This window comes from Balaenoptera borealis (genome assembly GCF_965194805.1).
Source record: "Balaenoptera borealis genome assembly, chromosome: 21".
Taxonomy (NCBI): domain Eukaryota; kingdom Metazoa; phylum Chordata; class Mammalia; order Artiodactyla; family Balaenopteridae; genus Balaenoptera; species Balaenoptera borealis.
Window position 1 is genome coordinate 3,323,728 of NC_138880.1, and position 22,817 is coordinate 3,346,544.

Below are 22,817 nucleotides of genomic sequence, written 5' to 3' on the forward strand. Positions count from 1 at the left end.
AGTTTCCAAGCCTAAGGATTCTTCAGTCAAAGGAGATTTAAAAGATTTGCTTAAGAATAATGCACTTCCTAATTTAATCAGGCATCCAGGTTAAAGACAGCCTAAAGGCAGCCGAATAGTTGATAACAGAATAAGAATAAATGGCCCTTCCTACATATTTGGTAGACATGTTTAGAGAAATGGTATTCAGGTAATAACCTTTTCCAGTTACAGATTTTAATTTTATCAAGATTAAGAATAAATAGTAAACTGTTTTGCTAATCTGCGCTTTTACTTTAGGACAATCTGTAAAGTTTTATATAAGTCAATAGAGAAATTCTACTTTATACTCCAGGAAAATATAAATAAAGGAAATGTAAGGACTTCCGGAAGAAACTTAGTTTGGAGAATTTTTATAAAGGTGCCTAATGTCTGCCTTGCACTATACTAGGTTCTGTGAATTCTGAAGATGAAGGATACCTGTTCTCAGGTTATCCACAGTCTACTGAAAGAGACATTTAGACAAAAAAATATTATGTTACAGGGCGGCAGGATCTGCCGCAGAGGTATCACAAATTGCCACAGGAGTAATAATAATTAAAGTTACAATCCAGCTGGTGGATGTTTGGGAGAAAGGCCAAGAGGAGTCCTTTTATATTCCGGGACTTTTTTCTTATGACTCCTGGAAACTTTGATGAAGCCATGAAGGCTCTGGTTCGTGAGCCCTTAGATGAATGTGTATTTCCAATATGCCTCTTGCTTTTTCAGTCTTTTAGTCACCTCTACTGGAGCACGGACCGCAGAGCCTTGCTGCTTGGGCTCAGAGTCCTGCTTCTCCTCTTCCTAGTTATGTGACCATGAGCAGAGTACTTCTCTATGCTTCAGTTTTATAAACAGACAAGAGTAATAGTACCTACCTCACAGTGTTATTGTGAGGATTAAATGAGATAATACTGCCTGCTACACAGTAAGCCTCAAGAAAATTTTAGTTCTCATTATTATTAGTTTCGGTAGCAAATGAACCAGGAACATTGAAGCATAATCACCATGTTGACCTTTTAGGTTCTCCTTCGAAAAACGCAAATTTCCATCAAATAAAATTTTTCAATTTTTTTTCCCTTTCTAGCTCCAAGAGGAAAGCGAGGATGGAAGACCTTTTATGCTGTACTAAAGGGAACAGTTCTTTACTTGCAAAAGGTAAAAGTAAATACATAAAAAATGAAGCCCGTAAAACTTTATGAAGTGATAATTAGGTTACCTAGAAAATATTCACTTTGCACAAAGAGGCCACATCAAACACCCAAAAGACTGTTTAATTGATATCTAAATTCTCTTTTAGATTTTTGTTTGTTTGTTTCTGGTGCAAAAATTGTTTTGGAAATTATTTATGTATATATGTATATATATTACATTTTATAAATATAAAAGATTATATACATGTATATGTGAGTGTATGTGATCAGAGGGAGTGGATGAGCTGTGTTCTAATTATATTCAATCAGAAATGTTGAATATAAGTTGATAAGTTAGACTTCATATTGTCTGTTCAGGTTCAGATTGTGGTAACACTTGTTTCAATGGGTATTTATACTATAGATTAGTTCTATCCCTCATTTATTTAGTTATTTATCTTCATTTAGATCCTACCTAAATCTAGAAACACATTTTCATTCAAGTCCTGGTATTTAACACTGCAAATGTATTCCAGTTACCTGGGTAAGTGTTTGACCATACCATTTCCTGTCAGGGTCCTTTCTTCTAATCCCCAAGTCTGGAAATTATTAGTTTGGTATCAAGTTTATATATTCTGACCTTTGAAGGGTAGTCCCTGGAGCTTCCGCCTCCCTAGCTCTGTGTGCGTGGAGATGGGAAAGTTGTGTCTTGAGTGGAATAAGTACACCACCTCCCAGGGCCCAACAGGACTCTAGTTCCCACCTTGAAGGGAAGCTTGGAAATACTTTTTCTTTTTAATGTGATAAAAAACATAATGTGAGATCTCCCTCAATAAAATTTTAAGTGAATAGTACAGTATTATCAACTTTATAAGCACCATGTTATACAGTAGATCTGTAGAAATTTTCCATCTTGCATGACAAACAATACCCCATGAACAGCAGTTCTCCCATTTCCCCCTCTCCCCAGCCCCTAGCAACCACCTTTCTACTCTCTGTTTCTATAAGTTTGACTCTCTCAGGTACTTCACATAAGTGGCATCAAGCAGTGTTTGTCCTTCTGTGACTGGCTGATTTCACTTAACATAATGTCCTAAAGGTTCATCCATGTTATAGCATATGACAGGATTTTCCTCTTTTTTATGACTGAACAATATTCCATTGTTTACTTCATTTTCCTTTTCCATTCATTCGTCCATGGACATTTATATTGTTTCTACCTCTTGGTTATTGTGAACAATACTGCAGTGAACATGGTGTGCAGATATGTCTTTGAGATCCTGATTTCAGTTCCCAGAAGTGGAATTGCTGGATCATATGATAGCTCTACTTTAAATTTTTCGAAGAACCTCTGTATTGTTTTCCACGGTGGCTGAATCATTTTAAATTCACACCAACAATGCACAGGAGTTCCAATTTCTCCAAATGCATGTCAACATGTGTTATTTTCTGGGTTGTTTTAAAAAAATTATTGTTTAATAATGGCCATACTAACAGGCGTGAGATGATACTTCATTGTGATTTTGATTTACATTTTCCTGACAATTAGTGATGCTGAGCATTTTTTCATATCCCTGTTGACCATATGTGTGTTGTCTGTGGAGAAATGTTTATTCAGATCCTTTGACCATTTTTTAATCAGGTTATTTGGGTTTTTTGCTATTGAGCTGTAGGAATTCCTTACGTATTTTGAATATTAATCCCTTATCATATATGTGGTTTTCAGGTATTTTCTCCCATTCCGTAGGTGGCCTTTTCACTCTCTTGATTGTTTCCTTTGTTGTGCTTAAGCTTTTTAGTTTTATGTAATCCTGTTTCTCTATTTTTGTTTTTGTTACCTGTTGTTTTGGTGTCATACCCAAGAAATCATTGCCAATATCAATGCCAAGAAGCACTTCCTCTGTGTTTTCTTCTAGGAGTTTCATAGTTTCAAAGCTTAAACATTTAAATCCATAATGAGTTGACTTTTGTGTATGGTCTATGGTAAGGATGAACTTGCATTCTTTTTCACGTGGACACCCAGTTTTCCTAGTACTATTTGTTGAGGAGATTATCTTTTCCCCTTTGTGTTCTTTTGGGACCCTGTGGAAGATCAGTTGATGGGATTGTTTCTGGGCTCTCTATTCTGTTACATTGGACTACATGTATGTCTTTATACCACTACCATAATTTTTTGATTACTATGGCTTTGAAATATGTTTTGAAATGGAGAAGTGTGAGGATTCTAAATTTGTTATTCTTTCTCAAGATTGTTTGGAGTATTCAGGATCCTTTGTAGTTCCATATGAATGTGATGGTGAATTTTTCAATTTCTGCAAAAACTATCATTGGGATTTTGGTAAGGATTACATTGAATCGGTAGATGACTTTGGATAGTATTGGCATTTTGATAATATTAAGTCTTCCAATCCATGAACATGGGATGTCTTTCCATTTATTTGTGTCTTTAAATTCTATCAGCAGTGTTTTGTATTTTTTATTGTATAAGTTTTTCACTCCCTTTATTAAGTTTATTCCTAAAGTATTTTATTGTGTTTGATTCTGTTGTAAATGGAATTGTTTTCTTAATTTCCTTTTTGGATTGTTCATCATTAGTTTATAGAAATGCAACTGATTTTTACACATTTACTTTTGTATCCCGCAACTTTGCTGAATTTATTTCTTAGTTCTAACAGTTCTTTTGTGGAATCTTTAGAGTTTTCTGTATTTAAGGTCATGGAATTTGTAAACAAAGATAATTTTACTTTTTCCTTTCCTATTTGGATGTCTTTAATTTTTTTTTCTTCTCTGATTGCTGGGCTAGGACTTCGGTACTATGTTGAATAGAAATGCCAAGAGTGGGCATTTTTGTCTTGTTTCTTTTCTTAAAGGAAAAGCCTTCAGTTTTTCACCATTGAGTATGAAGTTAGCTGTGGGCTTTTTATATATGGTCTTTATTTTAGTGAAGTAATTTCTTTTTATTCCTAGTTTGTAGAATGTTTTTATCATGTGAAAAGTTGTTGAATTTTTATTAAATGCTTTTTCTGCATCTATTGAGATGATCATGTGATTTGTAACATTTGTTATGTTAATATGGTTTATCATACTAGTTAATTTTCATAAGTTGAAGCATTCTTGCATTCCACGGGTAAATCCCAGTTGGTCATGGTGTATGCACCTTTCATAATATGATGTTGGATTTGGTTTGCTGGTATTTTGTTGAGGATTTTTGCGTCTATATTCATCAGAGATATGACCTATAGTTTTCTTTTCTTGTAGTATCTTTTTCTGGTTTTGGTATCAGGCTAATGCTGGCCTCATGAAATGATTTTAGAAGTGTTCCCTCCTCTTGAATATTTTAGAAGAATTTGAGAAGGATTAGCGTTAACTCTTTAAGAGTTGGGGAGAATTTACTTGTGAAGCTGAAGGGTCCTTGACTTTTCTTTGTTGGGAGGTTTTTGATTACTGATTTAATCTACATGCTAGTTATAGGTCTATTCTGATTTTTATTTATTCATAATTCATCTTTAGCAAATTGTATGTTTCTAGGGATTTATCCATTTCTTCTAGATTGTCCAATTTGTTGGTGTATAATTGTTCATAGTTCTTTCTTATAATCTTTTTATTTCTCTGACATTAGTTGTAATGTCTCATCCTTCATTTCTGATTTTATTTATTTGAGTCTTCTCTCTGTTTTTCTTAGTAGTCTAGTTAAAGGAATGTCAATTTTATTATTTTCAAAAAACCAACTCTTAATTTCATTGATTTTTTTTTCCCCTACTGTTTTTCTGGTCTCTATTTCATTTATTTCTGTACTAATCTTTATTTTTTGAGGGAAGTGAATTTTATTTGAGCTGCTGACGTTTTGAAGATTTACTCTTTTCTTCTATTGCAAATAGGTTTTTAAGATAACTAAGGAAAGATAATCGCCCTTGAGGTATGATACTAAAATTAGTGTTTTCACATCTAAGACATTATTACTTGTAAATCAGTCAAAATTACTGCATTTAAATTTTTTTTCTTTTAACACATAAAGATAGGTTTTTGTTTTTAGGACAAATTATCTCAAATGCTTGTTTTAAAAATATAGTTCTTTTTTTTAATTTATTTATTTTTGTCTGCACTGGGTCTTCATTGCCGCTCGTGGGCTCTTTCTAGCTTCAGCAAGTGGGGGCCACTCTTCGTTGTGGTGCGCTGGCTTCTCATTGCGGTGGCCTCTCCCGTTGTGGAGCATGGGCTCTAGGCATGCGGGCTTCCGTAGTTGTGGCACGTGGGCTCAGCAGCTCTGGCCCGCAGGCTCCAGAGCGCAGGCTCAGCAGCTGTGGCGCACGGGCCCAGCTGCTCCGTGGTATGTGGGATCTTCCCGGACCAGGGCTCGAACCCACGTCCCCTGCATTGGCAGGCAGGCTCTCAATCACTGCACCACCAGGCAAGCCCAAAAATATAGTTCTACTTTGTACCAAACTTGAAATATTTAGCAAAAATTAGCATCATGATCAGTATCCCAGCTTATGTCTTCAGAATTTCACACTGTTGATGCAAAATGTTTATTATTTTTCTTATTGTTATGTTGATATGAATCCTTTATGTATGTAAAGTCCACTTGCTAACAAGGGCTACACTGAAGCTACGTAAACTCCCTAATAATTGGATCTGTGTCCTAGCATGTGGCATACCAACATTTTAAAAAGGGATCTCTGAGCAACTTTGATGAATATTGTTTGCTATCCTGTTTTTTTGCGGTTCTTCTCCCATTTATTATTTTTCTTTTTTTTTTTTAACTTAAGTATAATTGACCTACAACACTATGTTAGCTTCTGGTACACAACATAGTGATTTGATATTTTTTATATATTACAAAATGAACACCACAATAAGTCTAGTTACCGTCTGTCACCGTATAAAGTTATTATATTATTATTAACTGTATTCCCTATGCTGTACATTTAATCCTTGTGACTCATTTATTTGGTAACAAAAGTGTGTACCTCTTAATCTCCCTCACCTATTTCATTCATCCCTCCACCCTCCTCTCTCTGGCAACCAGTTGTTTGTACTCTGTATCTATGACTCTTTCTGTTTTGTTGTTTGTTTTGTTTTTTAGACTGTACATACAAGTGAAATCATGTGGTGTTTGTCTTTCTCTGACTTATTTCACTTAGCATAATAACCTCTAGGTCCATCCATGTTATCACAAGTGGCAAGATTTCATTCTTTTCTATTGCTGAGTAGTATTCTGTTATAAATGTATATATGCCACATTCATCTATCAGTGGACATTTAGGTTGCTTCCATATCTTGGCTATTGTAAATAATGCTGCGATGAACATAGGGGTGCATGAATCTTTTTAAAATAGCATTTTTGTTTTCTTCAGAAAAATACCCCGAAATGGAATTGCTGGATCTTATGGTAGTTCTGTTTTTTAAATTTTGAGGGATATCCAAACTGTTTTCCATAGTGGCTGCACCAGTTTACATTCCTGCCAACAGTGCACAAGGATTCCTATCTCCACATCCTTGCCAACACATTGTTTATTGTCTTTTGGATTACAGCCATTCTGACAGGTATGATGTAATATCTCATTGTAGTCTTGATTTGCATTTCCCTGATGATTAGTGATGTTGAGCATGTTTTCATCCATCTGTTGGCCATTTGTGTCTTCTTTGGAAAATGTCTATTTAAGTCCTCTGCCCATAATTTCATCAGCTTGTTTTATTTTGTTTTGATGTTGAATTATATGGAAACTTTGTATATTTAGGATATTAACCCCTTATCAGATATTATTGCTTCAGAGATCTTCTCTGATTTAGTAGACTGCCTTTTCATTTTATTAATAGTTTTCTTAATTGTGCAAAAGCTTTTTCGTTTGATGTTGTGCCATTTGTTTATTTTTGCATTTCTTTCCCTTGCCTGAGGAGACGTATCCAAAAAATATTGCTTAGACCAATGTCAAAGAGCATACTGCCTATGTTTTCTTCTAGGAATTTTATGATTTGATGTCTTCCATTCAAGTCTTTAACCCATTTTGAGTTTATTTTTTATAGGTTGTGAGAAAGTAGTCCAGTTTAATTCTTTGGAATGTAACTGTCCAGTTTTCCCAGCAACGTTTATTGAAGAAGCGCTCTTTTCCTATCTTTTCCCTAGATTTATTCTGAGATATTTATCCTTTTTGTTGCAATTGTTAATGGTTGTTTTCTTAATTTCTCTTTCTATTAGTTTGTTGTTAGTGTAAAGAAACACAAAATTGATTTTGTATCCTGTAACTTTACTGAATTAATTTATTAGTTCTAATAGTTTTTTGTTGTCATCTTTAGGATTTTCTAAATATAGTATCATCTGCAAACTGTGACTTTTACTTGCTCCTTTCCAGTTTGGATGCCTTTTATTTCTTTTTCTTGCCTGATTGCTGTGGCTAGCACTTTCAGTCCTATGTTGAATAAAAGTGGCAAGAGTGGCCATTGTTGTCTTGTTCCTGATTTTAGAAGAAATGCTTTCAGCTTTTCACAGTTGATAATGATATTGGCTGTAGGTTTGTCATATGTGGCCTTTATTAGGTTGAGGTATGTTCCCTCTATACCCACTTTGTTGAAAGTTTTTATTACAAATGGATGTTGAATTTTGTCAGAAGCTTTTTCTGCATCTATTGAGATGGTCATGAGTTTTATTCTTCAGTTTGTTAGTGTGGTGTATCATTGATTGTTTTGTGGATATTGAACCATCCTTGCATCCTAGAATAAATTCCACTTAATTGTGGTGTATGATCTTTTTTTTTAAATTTTATTTATTTGTTTATTTTATTTATTATTTTTGGCTGTGTTGGGTCTTCGTTTCTGTGCAAGGGCTTTCTCTAGTTGCGGCAAGCGGGGGCCACTCTTCATTGCGGTGCGCGGGCCTCTCACTGTCGTGGCCTCTCTTATTGCGGAGCACAGGATCCAGATGCACAGGCTCAATAGTTGTGGCTCACAGGCCTAGTTGCTCCGCGGCATGTGGGATCTTCCCAGACCAGGGCTCGAACCCGTGTCCCCTGCATTAGCAGGCAGATTCTCAACCACTGCGCCACCAGGGAAGCCCTCGTGGTGTATGATCTTTTAATGTATTTTTGAATTCAATTTGCCAATATTTTGTTGAGGATTTTTGTATCTATGTTCAATGGGGATAGTAACCTACAGTTTTCTTTTTTTGTGGTGTCTTTGTCTGGTTTTGGTATCCAGGTGAGGCTGGCATCGTAGAATGAGTTCAGAAGTGTTCCTTCATCTTCAGTTGTTTGTAATGGTTGAGAAAGATAGGTGTTAACTCTTCTTTATATCTTTGGCAGCATTCACCTGTGAAGCCATCTGGTCCTGGGCTTTTGTTTGTTGGGAGTTTTTTTGTTTTGTTTTGTTTTTACTAATTCAGTTTCAATTCTGGTAATTGGTCTGTTCCTGTTTTCTATTTCTTGCTGATTCAGTCTTGAGAGATTCTGCATTTTTAGGAATTTATCCATTTACTCTAGGTTGTCCATTTTGTTGACATATAATTTTTCAAAGTAATATCTTTATGATCCTGTGTATTTCTGTCCTTTTTCATTTCTGATTTTATTTATCTGGGTCCTTTATCTTTTTATCTTGATTAGTTTAGCTAAAGGTTTATCAGTTTTGTTTCTTTTGAAAGAACCAGCTCTTAGTTCCATTGATCTTTTCTATTGTTTTTTTAGTCTCCATATTATTTATTTCTTCTCTGACCTTTACTACTTATTTCCTTCTACTAACTTTGGGTTTTGTTTGTTTTTCTTTTTCTATTTCATTTAGGTATGAGCTTAGATTGTTTATTTGAGATTTTTCTTATTTCCTGAGGTAGGCTTGTATTGCTGTAAACTTCCCCTTAGAACTGCTTTTCCTGTGTCCCATAGGTTTTGGATTGTTGTGTTTCCATTTTCATTTGCCTCCCAGGTATTTTTTTTACTTCCTCTTTGATTTATTTATTCATTTATTTTTTCCTCTTTGATTTCTTTAGTGGCCCATTGGTTAGCATATTGTTTAGCCTCCAAATGTTTTTTATTTTCGCAGTTATTTTCTTGTAGTTAATTTCTAGTTGCATACCACTGTGGTGTGAAAAGATATGGCTTGATATGGCTTGAGTCTACTTAAGTTTATTGTGACTTGGTTTGTGGCCTAATTAATGTTTGATCTGTCTTAGAGAATGTTTCATGTGCACTTGAAAACAATGGGTATTTTGCTGCTTTTGAATGGAATGGTTTATATATATCTTTTAAGTCCATCTTGTCTAATATATCATTTAAGACCAGCGTTTTCTTATTATTTTCTGTCTGGATGATCTATCCATTGATGTAAGTGGGGTGTTAAAGACTCCTACTTTTATTGTGTTGCTGGCAATTTCTCCCTTTATGTTACTATTATATGCTTTATATATTTAGGTGCTTCTGTCTTGGTGCCTATATATTTATAATTGTTATATCTTCTTGTTGGATTGATCCCTTGATCATTATATAATGCCTTTCTTTGTCTCTTGTTACAGTCTTTGTTTTAAAGTCTGTTTTGTCTGATATAAGTTCTACTACCCCAGCATTCTTCTTTTTATTTCCATTTGAGTGGAATACCTTTTTTCATCCCCTCACCTAACTCTGTGTGTGTCTTTAGATCTGAAGTGAGTGTCTTGTAGGAAGCATATACATGGGTCTCTCTCTTTTTTAATCCATTCAGCCACTCTGTGTCTTTTGATTGGAGTATTTAGTCTATTTCCATTTAAATAATTATTGATAGGTATATACTTATTGCCATTTTGTTAGTTGTTTTCTGGTTGTTTTTGTAGTTCTTTCTTGTTCCTTTCTTCTTTTGCTTTCTTCCCTTGTGATTTGATGACTATCTTTAGTGTTATGTTTAGATTCCTTTCTCTTTTTTGTGTGTGTATCTGTTACAGATTTCTGCCTTGTGGTTACCATGAGGGTCATATAAAACAAATGTGTATGTGTGTGTGTGTGTGTCTGTGTGTGTCTGTATGATTATTTTAAGTTAATGATCACTTAAGTTTGAATACATTCCAACAACTCTGCACTTTTATTCCCCTCTCACCACATTTAATGTTTTGGACATCATTTTACATCTTTTTGTGTGTGTATCCCTTAACTACTTATTGTGGATATAGATGATTTTACTACCTTTTCTTTTAACCTTCCTACTAGCTTTATAAATGTTTGAATTTTTCTTTCATAAATTTCATATTTCTAGTTGTGGTATTTTCTTTTCTGCTTAGAAAAGTCTCTAACATTTCTTGTAAAGCCAGTTTAGTGGTGCTGAACTGTTTAACTTTACTTGTCTGTGAAACTCTTTATTTCTCCTTCAAATCTGAATAATAGCCTTGCCAGGTAGAGTATTCTTGGTTGTAGGGGTTTTTTTTTCCCCCTCTTTCATTGCTTTGAATATATCATGCCACTCCCTTCTGGCCTGCAAAGTTTCTTATGTAAAATCAGCTGATGGTCTTATAGGAGTTCCCTGATACATAAATAGTTGCTTATCTCTCTGCTTTTAAGAATCTCTCTTGATCTTTAATTTTTGCCATTTTAATTATAATGTGTCTTGGTGTGTTCCTCTTTGGTTTCACCTTGTTTGTGACTTTCTGTGCTTCCTGGATCTGAATGTCTGTTTCCTTTCCCAGTTTAGGGACGTTTTCACTCATTTCTTCAAATAAGTTCTCTATCCCTTTCTCTCTCTCTTCTCCTTCTCAGACCCCTATAATGAGAATGTTACTACACATTATGTTGTCTCAGAGGTCTCTTAAACTATCTTCATTTTTTAAAATTCTTTTTTCTTTTTTCTGTTCAGCTTGAATGGTTTCCACTACTCTATTTTCCAGTTCACTTCTCCATTTCTCTGTGTGATTGAATTTACTGTTGATTCCTTCCAGTGTATTTTTTATTTCAGTGACTGTATTCTTCAGCTCCTTTGGCTCTTCTTTGTATTTTCTAACTTTTTGTTAAACTTCTCACTGTGTTCATCCATTCTTCTCCCAAGTTCATTGATTATCTGTATGATCATTACCTTGAACTCCTTATTGGGTAGATTGTCATCTCCACTTTGCTTAGTTCTTCTTCTGGGGTTTTGTCTTATTCCTTCATTTGGAATATATTCCTCTGTCTCCTTATTTTTCCCAATTCTTTGTTTATTTCTATGCATTAGGTAGGTTGGTTACATTTCTTAATCTTGGAGAAGTGGCCTTATTTAGGAGTTGTTCTTTGGGGCCCAGGAGCACACTCCTTTCTTGTCAACAGAGCTATATGTTCTAGGAGTGCCCCCCATGTAGGCTGCGTGGGCCCTTCTTTTGTGGCAGGGTTGAGTACTGTGGGTGAACTGGAAGACAGGGCTACCCCTGGCCTGCTTGGCTGTCCAGCCCTGCCTTGTGTATGGCTGCCAGCCTGCTGGTGGGTGGGACTGGGTCCTAGGGTGGCTGGCTGTGGGACCTGGGTGGCCTTATTTTTTGCTCTGATCTTAATGTTTCCTTCCTTCTACTAATTTGGGCTTAGTTTGTTCTTTGTTTTCATTTCTTGATGTGTAAAGTTAGGTTGTTTGTTTGTTTTTTATCTATAAACTTGCTTCTACTGTATCTCATATTTTGTTACATTGTGTTTTCATTTTCCTTTGTCTCAAGGTATTTTCTCATTTCTCTTATGGTTTCTTTTTTGACCCACTGATTATTCAAGAATATATTGTTTAATTTCCACATATTTGTAATTCTGCAGTTTTCTTTCAGCTGTCAATTTCTTATTTCATCCCAGTGTGATTAGACAACACGGGGTATGATTTCAGGTGTCTTAAATTTGTTAAGACTTGTAACCTAACTTGTCATCTGTCCTGGAGAATGTTCTATGTGCACTTGAGAAGAATGTGTATTCTGCTACTGCTGGATGAAATGTTCTGCATGTGTCTTAGGGGTCCATTTTGTCTACAGTGTTTTATCATGTTCTTTGTTTCCTTGTTCATCTTCTGTTTGGATCTTCTGCCTATTATTGAGAGTATGGTAGTGAAATCCCCTAATACTATTGTATTGCTATCAATTTCTCCCTTCAGTTCTGTCCATATTTGCTTCATATATTTGAGTGTTCTGATGTTAGGTGTATAGGTATTTATAATTGTTACATCTTCCTGTTGAATTGATCCTTTTATCATTATGTAATATCCTTCTTTGTCTTTTTTTACAGTTTTTGACTTAAAGTCAATTTTGTCTCTAATAAGTATAGCTCTCTTTTGGTTACACTATGCATGAATATCTATTTGCCTTTCTTCACTTTCAGCCTATATGTGCCTTTAAACATAAAGTGAGTCTCGTAGACAGCATATAGTTGGATCTTATTTTTTTTATCCATTCAGACACTCTATATATTGATTGGGGAGTTTAGTTCATTTATATTTAAAGTAATTATTTTTTTTAAAGTAATTATTGATGGAGAAGTACTTACTTTTAGCATTTTGTAAATTGTTCTCTCTTTTGTGGTTTTTTGACACTTTTCCTTTGTTGTTCTCTCCCTTTGTGTTTTGTTGATATTTTGTAAAAGCATATTTTAATTTCTTTTTCATCTTCTTTTGTGTGTCATCCATCAGTATTTTCTTTGTGGTTACTATGAGGCTTACATAGCCCATGTTATAGTTCTGATCATCCATTTTAAGCTGATAACAATTTAACTTTAATCACAGACAAAAACTCTACATTTTTACTTTTCCCTCCTCACACATAACTTATTATTTTGATGTAAGAATTTATTTCTTTTTATATTGTATATCTAATAGCAAGTTTTGTGTTTACAGTTGTTCTTGATACTTTTCTATTTTAACTTTTGTGCTAGTTAGATGTGATTTGCAAACTGCTACTACAGTATTTCATTATCCTGTATTTGTCTATGTATTTACCTTCCCAGTGAGATTTGTATTTCATCTTCTTTCTCTTATATTTCCAATGTTGCTGTTTCATTTCCTTTCATTTCAAAGTCTTGATTTGTTTTCATTACACTTTTTGTAAGACAGATTTAGTGGTAACATACTCCCTCAGTTTTTGCTTATCTGGGAAATTCTTCATCTATCTTTCATTTTTAAAGGAGTAATTTGCTGGGTACAGTATTCTTGGTTCACAGGCTTTCCCCCTCCACCTGCCAGCATTCTGAATCTGTCATCCCACTCTCTTCTTCTAATCTGGAAGGTTTCAGCTGAGAAGTCCTATGATAATCGTAAGGAAATCCCTTGAATATGACAAATCACTCTTCTCTTGCTGATTTCAAAATTCTGTCTTCACTTTTTACTTGACAATTTGATTATAATGTGTCTCTGTGTAGATTTGTAGATCTCAAAGATCGGACTTCTTGGATCTGGATGTCCATTTTCCTCCTTAGATTTGGAAAGTATGTGGCGATTATTTCTTTCAATAAGCTTTCTGCCCCTTTGTTTCTCTCTTCTCCTTCTGGGACTCTGATAATAGGTATATTGTCCAGTTGATGGTGTCCTGTAAGTCCTTAGGCTCTCTTTACTCTTTTATGTTCTTTTTTCTTATTTGTTCCTCAGACTGCATAATTTCAATTTTCCTATCTTCCATTGCTGATTCTTTCTTCTGCTTATAAGTCTGCTGTTGAATGATTCTAGTGAATTTTTCAGTTTGTCATTGTATTCTTTAGCTTCAAAATTTCTGTTTTAGTTTTTTAAATCTTTTCTTCGTTGATATTCTCTTTTTGTTCATGCATCATTTTCTTAAGCCAATTGAGAATCTTTATGATGGTTATTTTTAATTCTTTGTCAGATACATCATATACCTCTCTTTCTTTAGGGTCAGTTTCTGGAGATTTATTTTGTTCCTTTAATTGGGCTATATCCACTTGTTTCTTTTTAATTCTGGTAACTTTGTGTTGGGATCTGTACATTTTAAGGGGTAGCCACCTCTCAGTGTTTACAGACTGCTTTTGTACAGTGGAAGACCATCATCAGTCTACTTGGCTAGAGATTCTGGGGGCCTCTGTAACCTTTTTTTTGAGGGGTGCAACTTCTCTGGGTCTGTGCATGCAACTTCTCAATTAGAGAGGCTTGCATGTTTCTTTTTCAAGAGCTCGTAATTTTTGTTCTTTCTGATATCTGTCTGTGGCACTGCAAGTTTTCTGGTTCTACAGCAGCAAGCCACCCAGCTCTCCCTTATTCTGAGTGGCAACTAGGCATCCAGAGTATGCCAGCTCCCCATCAATGCCCCAGGTCAGGCGAGACTGATAGCATTTCCCTTGGGCAGCCCTCTGATGAGCCAGAATGTGAGACGCATACTTCACTCCTCTTTGTCCCTCCAAGAGAGAAGTCTTAAGTTGTGTACCTTTCTCCCAATCTTGACAAGCCCTGCCAGCTGCAGCAAGCCACCCACCTTTTTCCTTTGGTCTCAGCAGCCTCCAGTCATCCAATCTATGTTGATTCACTCAGAGGTCTGAGTGAAGCAAGACAGAAACCCATTCCTCAGGCAACTTTGCAAAAAGCCAAGATGTTGGAAGCATGCTCCACTCTTCACATTCCCCGCACTGACCTGTTTCAGGGAGGGGCTGACAGGGGTAAAGTGAAGTTGCTCTTCTCATACCCCTCTTATCTATTTCAGTGAAGCTGTTCTTGCCTTCTGTTCAGTTGGAGTCCTGCTAGCTCTTGACTGCATTCTGGCATTCTTGTAAAGGTATTTTAATCCATGTAGCCTTGTTAAATGGGTGTTTCTGTGTAGGAACAAGAACTGAGAGTTCCTGTTCTGCCATCTTGCTCGCGTCACACCTAGGAAAAGATTCTGAAATTTGCTTAGACGGTGATTTCCTTTTTTTTTTTACTCTACTTATTATCATAAACATTTTTAAATTAAAAATTCTTCAGAAGTATATTTTTTGGTCAGTCTAGTATCTGGTGACTGTGAAATGATAAGTCATATGGTTTTAATTTTTCCTTTTAATAGGGTTTACAAAAACATTCATTTTTTTAAAAATTACTATTTATTTATTTATTTATTTTATTTGGCTGTGTTGGGTCTTCGCTTCTGTGCGAGGGCTTCCTCTAGTTGCGGCAAGCGGGGGCCACTCTTCATCGCGGTGCACGGGCCTCTCACTATCGTGGCCTCTCTTGTTGCGGAGTACAGGCTCCAGACGCACAGGCTCAGTATTTGTGGCTCACGGGCCTAGTTGCTCCGTGGCATGTGGGATCCTCCCAGACCAGGGCTCGAACCCGTGTCCCCTGCATTAGCAGGCAGACTATCAACCACTGCACCACCAGGGAAGCCCCATTTTTAATTGCTTACAATATTTTCCATTAAATAGATTTATCATAATTTAATCTTTTCCCATTTTCAGACATACCCTCATTTCAGTTTTTTACAGTTATAAATAATGGTATATTGTGCACGTCTGTTTATTTCTTAAAGGTGGATTTCTGGAAGTATCATGGGTCACAGGGACAGGGTAGGAACTGTTTAAAATTATTGAGACCTATTGCTAAATTACTTCTGGGAAGGCTGAACCAACTTTCACTCACTACAGCAGTTTCTGACAATACCTGTCTCACCACAACCTTTCCTCACTGCACTAATGACTAATATTTGCATATTTAAAGAATAAAGGTCTCATTCGTTTTGGGCTTTTTGTTTTCAATGCACAAACACATGCCCTTACACACTTTACACATTCCAAAGCTACCTTTCTACACTTGTGTTTCTCTGGGGAAGAAAGTACATTTGAAATAACATCAACAGTACTGAATCAGATGGCAGCCCCTGCGTGATGGCATCCACACTTGCACGACTGAGATAATAAACTGCTTTGGAATGGAAATATAATTATTGAGGAAGAACATATTTGATTTATTTTTATTTTAAACATTTCAAAATGTTATAATAATGCCCTATGTATTAAAATTGAAAGAATTATTCTTTTTTAAAACCACCCTTCCTTAGGAGTCACCCAGATCAATATTTAAAAGGACCTTGACTATCGTATGTCAATATTTTACATACTGCCAGAGCAGCTTTAAAAGGAGCACTATTATAATTCTCTTTTGTTCTATTTCTTTATTGGCACTTTTTTCCAATGTCTAGATTGAGAACTATATCTAATGTTAAGAAACCCTTTTGTGTTCTTCCTTTTGGAATAGATTAGGTGAGGAATGTTAGAGTATGGGATGCTTCACCTTGGACTAGAGCTCTTTTTGTGGCTAAATTACCTTTGCACAGAGATGTATGGAGATAGCTGAAACCCAGAGATTATAAGGAAAATGACCTGTGGCATCCTTCTAAAACTTGCACATTACTTTGAAGGATCAAACAACTGGAGAAGTGGAGAGTGTTGTTGCTGTTAGGAGGTCACCATGTCCTTAGGTGGCCAGGTATCTCGTATTGTCTTCATTGCCCTATGGAGCCCGCACAGCGTCTAATCTGTAAGTCAGCTGCCTTAGCCTCTGCCAAAGCACCATGTTGTATTCATGCTGGGCCCACATTGGTCCTTTCAGCTAGCTTTGTCTCTGCAGGGAGCAGCCCTTTGAAGTTAAATTTCACATATCACAGCTGTTTCCCCAGCATAAATCCTATTCTCTTGGCTTACTTTTTCATTTTCCCTAAAAGCTCTATGAGGGACATGGTTGTCTTTGGCAAAATCATTTCATTGAATACCTAGTCACAGGATTTCCACCCACTCCATCCCAGGGTAAGCCTGGGAAGGGAGAAAAACACTCTTGCATTCAACATTTGACAGAGGTGATTGATGCAAAGAGAGATGCTGGTTCCAAGTCAACAGCTTTTCCTTTCTCATTGTCCTCTCCCTCAGATAAGTGAATTGGATTGAGTTTGACTCATCCAGATACAAAAGAGAAAGGGCTAAATGTTGACAAGGGAATGACTTTGTAAATTCTGAGGTGTCAACATCAGTTTGGATTAGAGCTACAAAATTAGATTGCACCTCCATATTTATGGTACCTCTGGGGTGTGGCCCATGTGCACTTAGGGAAAATTGGATGAGATTCCTTTTGTAAAGTGAAAAATGGGACACAAAGGAAATGATACATTTGTTTAGGAGAGTGCAGGTAGAGCTGTGGGTTATCTCTCAGTTTGCTATTTCATACTTAGATGGAGAGTAAGGCTGAGCAGGGGCAGCCGGGTTTTGTATCCAGGCTCTCCTCCCTTGTTATTGTTGTTAGTGCTCTTTAAAAGAAAAGAAAAGAAAAAGGAGGGGCTGAAAAAAATGTGACAAGTGATTAAAATCTCAACATAGCAGTCCGCCAATATCTATTCCCAGAACTTGGCACAGACCCTAGAGACTAGCTCATCAATCAACGGAAGCTTCGTCATAGCAGGCCAGGTTCTTCTGTGGCTATGTCTGCCCTGGTGTTTTAATTAGGTTCTTCCTGATTTGTAAAATTAAAAAAACAAAAAGGCAGAGAGGCAATAAAAATATGAAGACCCTATGGGCCTCTACATCTGAAAATGCCAAGGACTGTAAGGTTAACAGGGCACTGTCTGCTATCCACTGCTGTAAGGGGACCTCTGGGATACTGAGCTGCCTACCAGAATCGACAGGCATCGGTTCTTAGACATCTTCCCCTTTAACTTACCTCCGGATTGTAGTGTATATCAGAGGCTCAGTACTGATACAGCATGTATCCTACAAAGGGCTTCTAATGTCCCATTGCTGGCTAATCCTTAACCTTGCTGGAGTCCTGATTTCCCAGCACATGATGGCAGATGCTACACCAGAAGTAAGTTATATGATTGCAGGGTGATTTGGGGTTTATACAATTTGGCGGTTATGTCTTCACATAGCCATTTAGAGCTTATCACATGTCAAGTACTCTGCTAAATGCTGGGCTTCCAATGATGACTAAGACACAGTCTCTGCCACATGGAGCCCACAAAGCAAGAGGGGAAACAGGTACATTGAACCTTCACCAGACGGTGGTATAAACTAAAGGAGGGATGCAAAGTCTTACAGAGTAGGTCCTAGTCATGCTTGCAAAGGTCAGAGAATGCCTACCTGAGGAATTAACATGCCTTGAACTGATGCCTGCAGGATGACCAGACATTTGCCAGGCAGGCAAGGTAATAAAAAGCCTTTTAACCGGAGAGGGGGAAATAACAGATTTGAGAGAATTGGCGTGTTCAGAGAATGGCAAAACAGTTTTTTACATTTGGATTACAGGATGGATGGAGGGTAGCCAGCAGTAGAAACATGATGAAAAATTATGTTTCAAGTGCTAGTGTATCATGAAAATGAAAGAAATGGTGTCACAATGTCATAAACTGTCCACTTTACCAAAGAAGCAGTTTTCTTCCCCAGAAGAATTTCAAATCCTTTGAGTGTGAGTTGGGTGCTGCTCCCACTGACACCCAGGTCCCCAGAGGATTTAGACAGCATCATCCCGAGCGCTGGGCAGCTACTCTCACAGGACCTGCTGGCTGGCGGTGCTCCCGGGAGGGGCGTGTTGCTCTTTCCTCTGTGCCCTGAGAATGCCGTGCAACCTGCTGGGATTCAAACATAGCAGAGAAAACAGTAGTCACCCCTTCCTCTCCTTACCTCCTGCCTCTTCTTTGTTGTTTGGATGAAGCGTAAGGAGAAAGGGCACACTCTTCCTCTAGCCCGAGACAGGTTTGATTCAGACTGGCAGGGACTTGCTCAGCCAGGGGTCAGGGTCGGGGTTGTGCCAGGTCTGGGGTGCAAAGATAATAGGACCAAACATGTTCTTACGGGCCTGGCTAGCACACAGGCTTTCTGCCGCCATCCTGATTTTGACGCCTTTCCACCCCATGTCAATTTCTCAGCATCGAAGATTCCCGTCCAGAGGCTGCCAGGAACTCCTCCCTCCTGCATCCCTTGTTCTCCTCAGGCGGGCAGGTGCTGCATGTCTGCTCCCCGCCCACCGTGGCTGCCAGAACTTGGCTCCTAAAAGAGGGAGACGGTGTTGCCCTGAGACAGAAGGGAGCAGGACCTCTGCTCCCCTGATTAAAGGAGTCCAGTCAGTCTTCTAAAGATACCGTAATGGCTGGGAACTCACCCTCCCTTCACTCTAAACACATACACGCCACACACATCTCAAAAACCCTCTGCCATTGGAGTAACAGTCTGTTTGGGGTCTCATTCCATGATCAGTTGCTCATCAATTACTTAAAACTTTTCATCAAGATTTCTCAATTATGAAATAGCCGAATGATTTTTACCCAGTTAGTATTTCCTCATTAAGAGTGAAGAGTGAAGAATTATAGTAAAAACCACCGCCACCTCCAAAGCAATACACAGTCACCAGAAAGAAAACCAGGCACAGCTGAAGCTGCACCAGGCAGGTGCTCCAACTCCTCTCAGTCCCCACTCACCCGGACTTCTCCCTCCTCTCGTCCCAGGCACAGAGAGGCTTAACACTGAGGTTTTCAGTGACTGCTCTAGGAAACTGAAGAGGTAATAAAGATCTCATGCCTCTAAAGTTCATAACCCTGCCTGTGTGCTTACAACCCTCTCTGTTGCATGCCTGCTGAACACACACACACACACACACACACACACACACATCCTTACAGGGCATTGCTTTGTGTCTAATATCTAAGGGAATCCTCATCCCAGATCAGAGCATCCCACCTCACAAAGTTAGGAGGGGGCTGGCAGACTTATGGAGCCAACTTACTTGAGTGATCATTCAGCCGGAAATAACATGGGTTTGTTAGTGTGATACAGTTTTTAGGATACTTTTTATATTTGAGCTCCACAACTTCATAGGAGGATATAGTTCCCATTTTTTAAATTAAGACGCTGAGACTCAGAGGTTGGTTAACCTCCTCAGGATTGTGAAGGGTGGTAGGAGCCATGCTCGTCTTTTTTCCATTAGACTATTCTTGTGTAAACACTAAAGCTCTATTTTATGACTTTCTTAAATACTAGAAGTTTAAAACAAGTGATTTTGGAGAAATGTTTCTTTTACCCCCTCAAGCAGGTTCAATTAACTTTTGTCTAATATGAAGCGAGTATGCAATAGCTTCTTTCCTGCAGGGAGCTTCCTGCTTTGGTCAGGACTGATGGTTACCCTCTCTCATACAGCATCTCCTGACTGCAGCCTCTCCTCTATTGGAATATGGGACTATCTCTAATCACCTTCCATAATTAGTGTAACTAACCTTTTAAGATTTTCTAATCCAGACCCACTTTCAGATATTCTTCCTTATTGTTCCCAGAAAACATGGTAAAGGAAATGTCAACATTTCAATCATTTCATGATTCCCAGATTGGCACTTAAAAGTAACCCAAGCATCTATTATCGGCTGAACTTAGGTTAACAAACTACCATCCTGACGCAGAAGACCATCATGGGAAGCAAATCAGTATCTATCTATCTGAATGTATCTATTAGGTTAGGACTCTGGCAGTTTTTCAGAATGCTGTGCACTGCAGATCTGACTGAGAGCAAATTATAGTCCCTAAAGGAGCATATGCTCTGTCTGAAGAGATCAACAAATAAAAAGCCATTTCAATGCCATTCAGTATGTGCTACAAAGAGGGAAGTGTGCTATGGAAACACTTTGGAAGGACAGTTAGCTGAGCCTCAGGAAGAGCAGAGAAGATCATGGAAGAATTCATGAAGGAAGTGATGTCTACACCTACACTTAAAAGATAAGTGGAAGGTAGTCACGTGGAGGATTCAGACAGGGAGGAGCGCGTATGGATGGCCAGCTGTGAGAGACCATAGCACATCCAGGGAGCCGTGGGCCCAGGGGAGCATAGAGGGTGCCCAGAGCAGACTGCAGAGCCCAGAAAACCAGGCTTAGGAGCTGAGCTCTGAGAGCAGTGTGGGACTGTCAAGCGTTTTTAACAGGGTGTGACATAATCAGATTTATATTTTAGAAAGATCAGTCTGGCGATAGCATGGAGTATGGATTGGGGGCGGTGTCAGTCAGAGACATAGAGACCAGACTAGCTTGACGATGGTAGGGGTCACAGGAAGGGGGAAACACAGTCTGACTGGACAGTTCAGTTTGTGGTGTTGAATTCAAGGTGTCTGTGGAATAATAAATGGGCGTGTCCAACAGACAATTATAGATATTCAGATCTGGAGCTGGAGAGTCATCAAAAAAACATGAGAGCAAATGATGTCACTCAGAGGCTGTAGAGTGAGGAGAAGACGGAGGGTAGGACAAGTGGGACACAGACATTTCATATGTGCCCTGCGAGGAATGCAGTGTGACCAGACCCAGGGGGACAGCGTGGGGGGAGCTGCTACAGGCTTCAGGAGATGGCAGAAATGTTCCATGTTGTAAAGAGGTAAAGTAAGATAGGAATTGGAAAGTCACACTTGAATTCAGCAACAAGGAAATTATTGATAAAGCAGCTCCAGTGGAGCGGTGGGCACGGAAGCCAGATGGAATGAGCTGGAAGACACAGGCAGAGAGTGCACAGACAGCTGCTTTCAGGAGGCTCCACTCTGATCATCCCCCCACCCCCTGCCTGATACCCCCCTTCCTGTGACTTTTGCAAAGAATGGATCCCCTGTGTCTATCTCATTTCTTCTGAACCTCTTTTCTTTCCTGTTATTGATTTCTCTCTCAAGTAAAATAAGTCCTTTTCTCTCTTTCCATCCCTTGGACAGTTTCTGACATTATCCTGAGCTCTCGTTTTGCTTCTCCAGGTTATACACAGCCTTCCTCATGACCACCTCATTTCCTTTTCTGGCCCCCTCACTTAATGTTACTTAATCACATTTGCCTCTAACTTTCAAGCAAAAAGGAAATCCATAGAGAATTGCAATAGTAATGTCAGAACCATTTACAAAATGTCATCTTGGGAGGAATAAACTTGGTCTCTACCCCCAAAAAGAGCTTGGGCTTACGGTGTGGGTGAGAGACAAGTCTTAGGCAGTGAATGGCTAGTGACATGATATAAACCAAGGATATGGGTGAGCTGGGAAAGCATCAGTGAAAAGGGAATACCGCTGTGCGGGTAGTGGGCTGCAGTCTCTGAGAACCCTCTTGGGCAGGGCACTGCGAGGCACCTGCGGTGGAGTGAGTGGCTCTGTTTTCCAGCGGGGCAGGAAAGCACTCCTGTCCTTGTTTGGTTCCACTACTTGCAGTGCCCCTGAGCCCAGGCTTGGGAAATATATTACCTGATGGAGAGTTAATTAGTATTATTGGAATATAAAGCCTTTGTGGCAGAGGAGTCTAATATCATTTCAATATAACACAGTTTACATATGCTTTGAAATTTTGAAATTGCTATGGATTGATGATAAAATGATTAAATTTTTGGTGGTGAAGATCCATCATTGTCGACATTCAGATATCAGCTTTATATCCTTTTGTTAACCGAGAGTGAGTCATCTGCTGGCAAATGCTGAGATAAGCCTTTGCTGTCACACAGCTTCAGAAGTTCTCTGTCGGTTTCAGTCAAGGGCTTTGTGTCTGACACTGCTAGTCTCTGCTTTTTTCTTGAAAGTATTTTTTGGTAAGCTTTATGATGGTATTTTTGTTACAGACCTGGTTGTAACAAAAGTTAACTATGTTATCCTTAAAATAAATTGTCAGGTGATGATAGAATGGTTAAGAGAAATGGGTGCGGGTGGCTGGTTAGTGCGTGGCCGTGAATTACTTGATGATCGTATTCTCCACACCAGACTCTGGAGAATATTCTAATGTCTTTTATCTCTAGAGTCTAGAAAATAGGTATTCAGACATGAATATATTTGCCT

General features: G+C 38.1%; 1 protein-coding gene across 13 annotated transcripts in view; it reads left to right on the plus strand.

The window, feature by feature from the left end:
* The window catches only part of PSD3 (pleckstrin and Sec7 domain containing 3), a 568,569-nt gene that overhangs the window by 489,524 nt on the left and 56,228 nt on the right, over positions 1 to 22,817 (plus strand). For all 13 annotated transcript variants that reach the window (XM_082374818.1, XM_082374819.1, XM_082374827.1 and 10 more), the window contains one exon: positions 1,106 to 1,176. In XM_082374818.1, the coding sequence (XP_082230944.1) occupies positions 1,106 to 1,176 (71 nt within the window). The remainder of the gene's footprint in view (positions 1 to 1,105; positions 1,177 to 22,817) is intronic.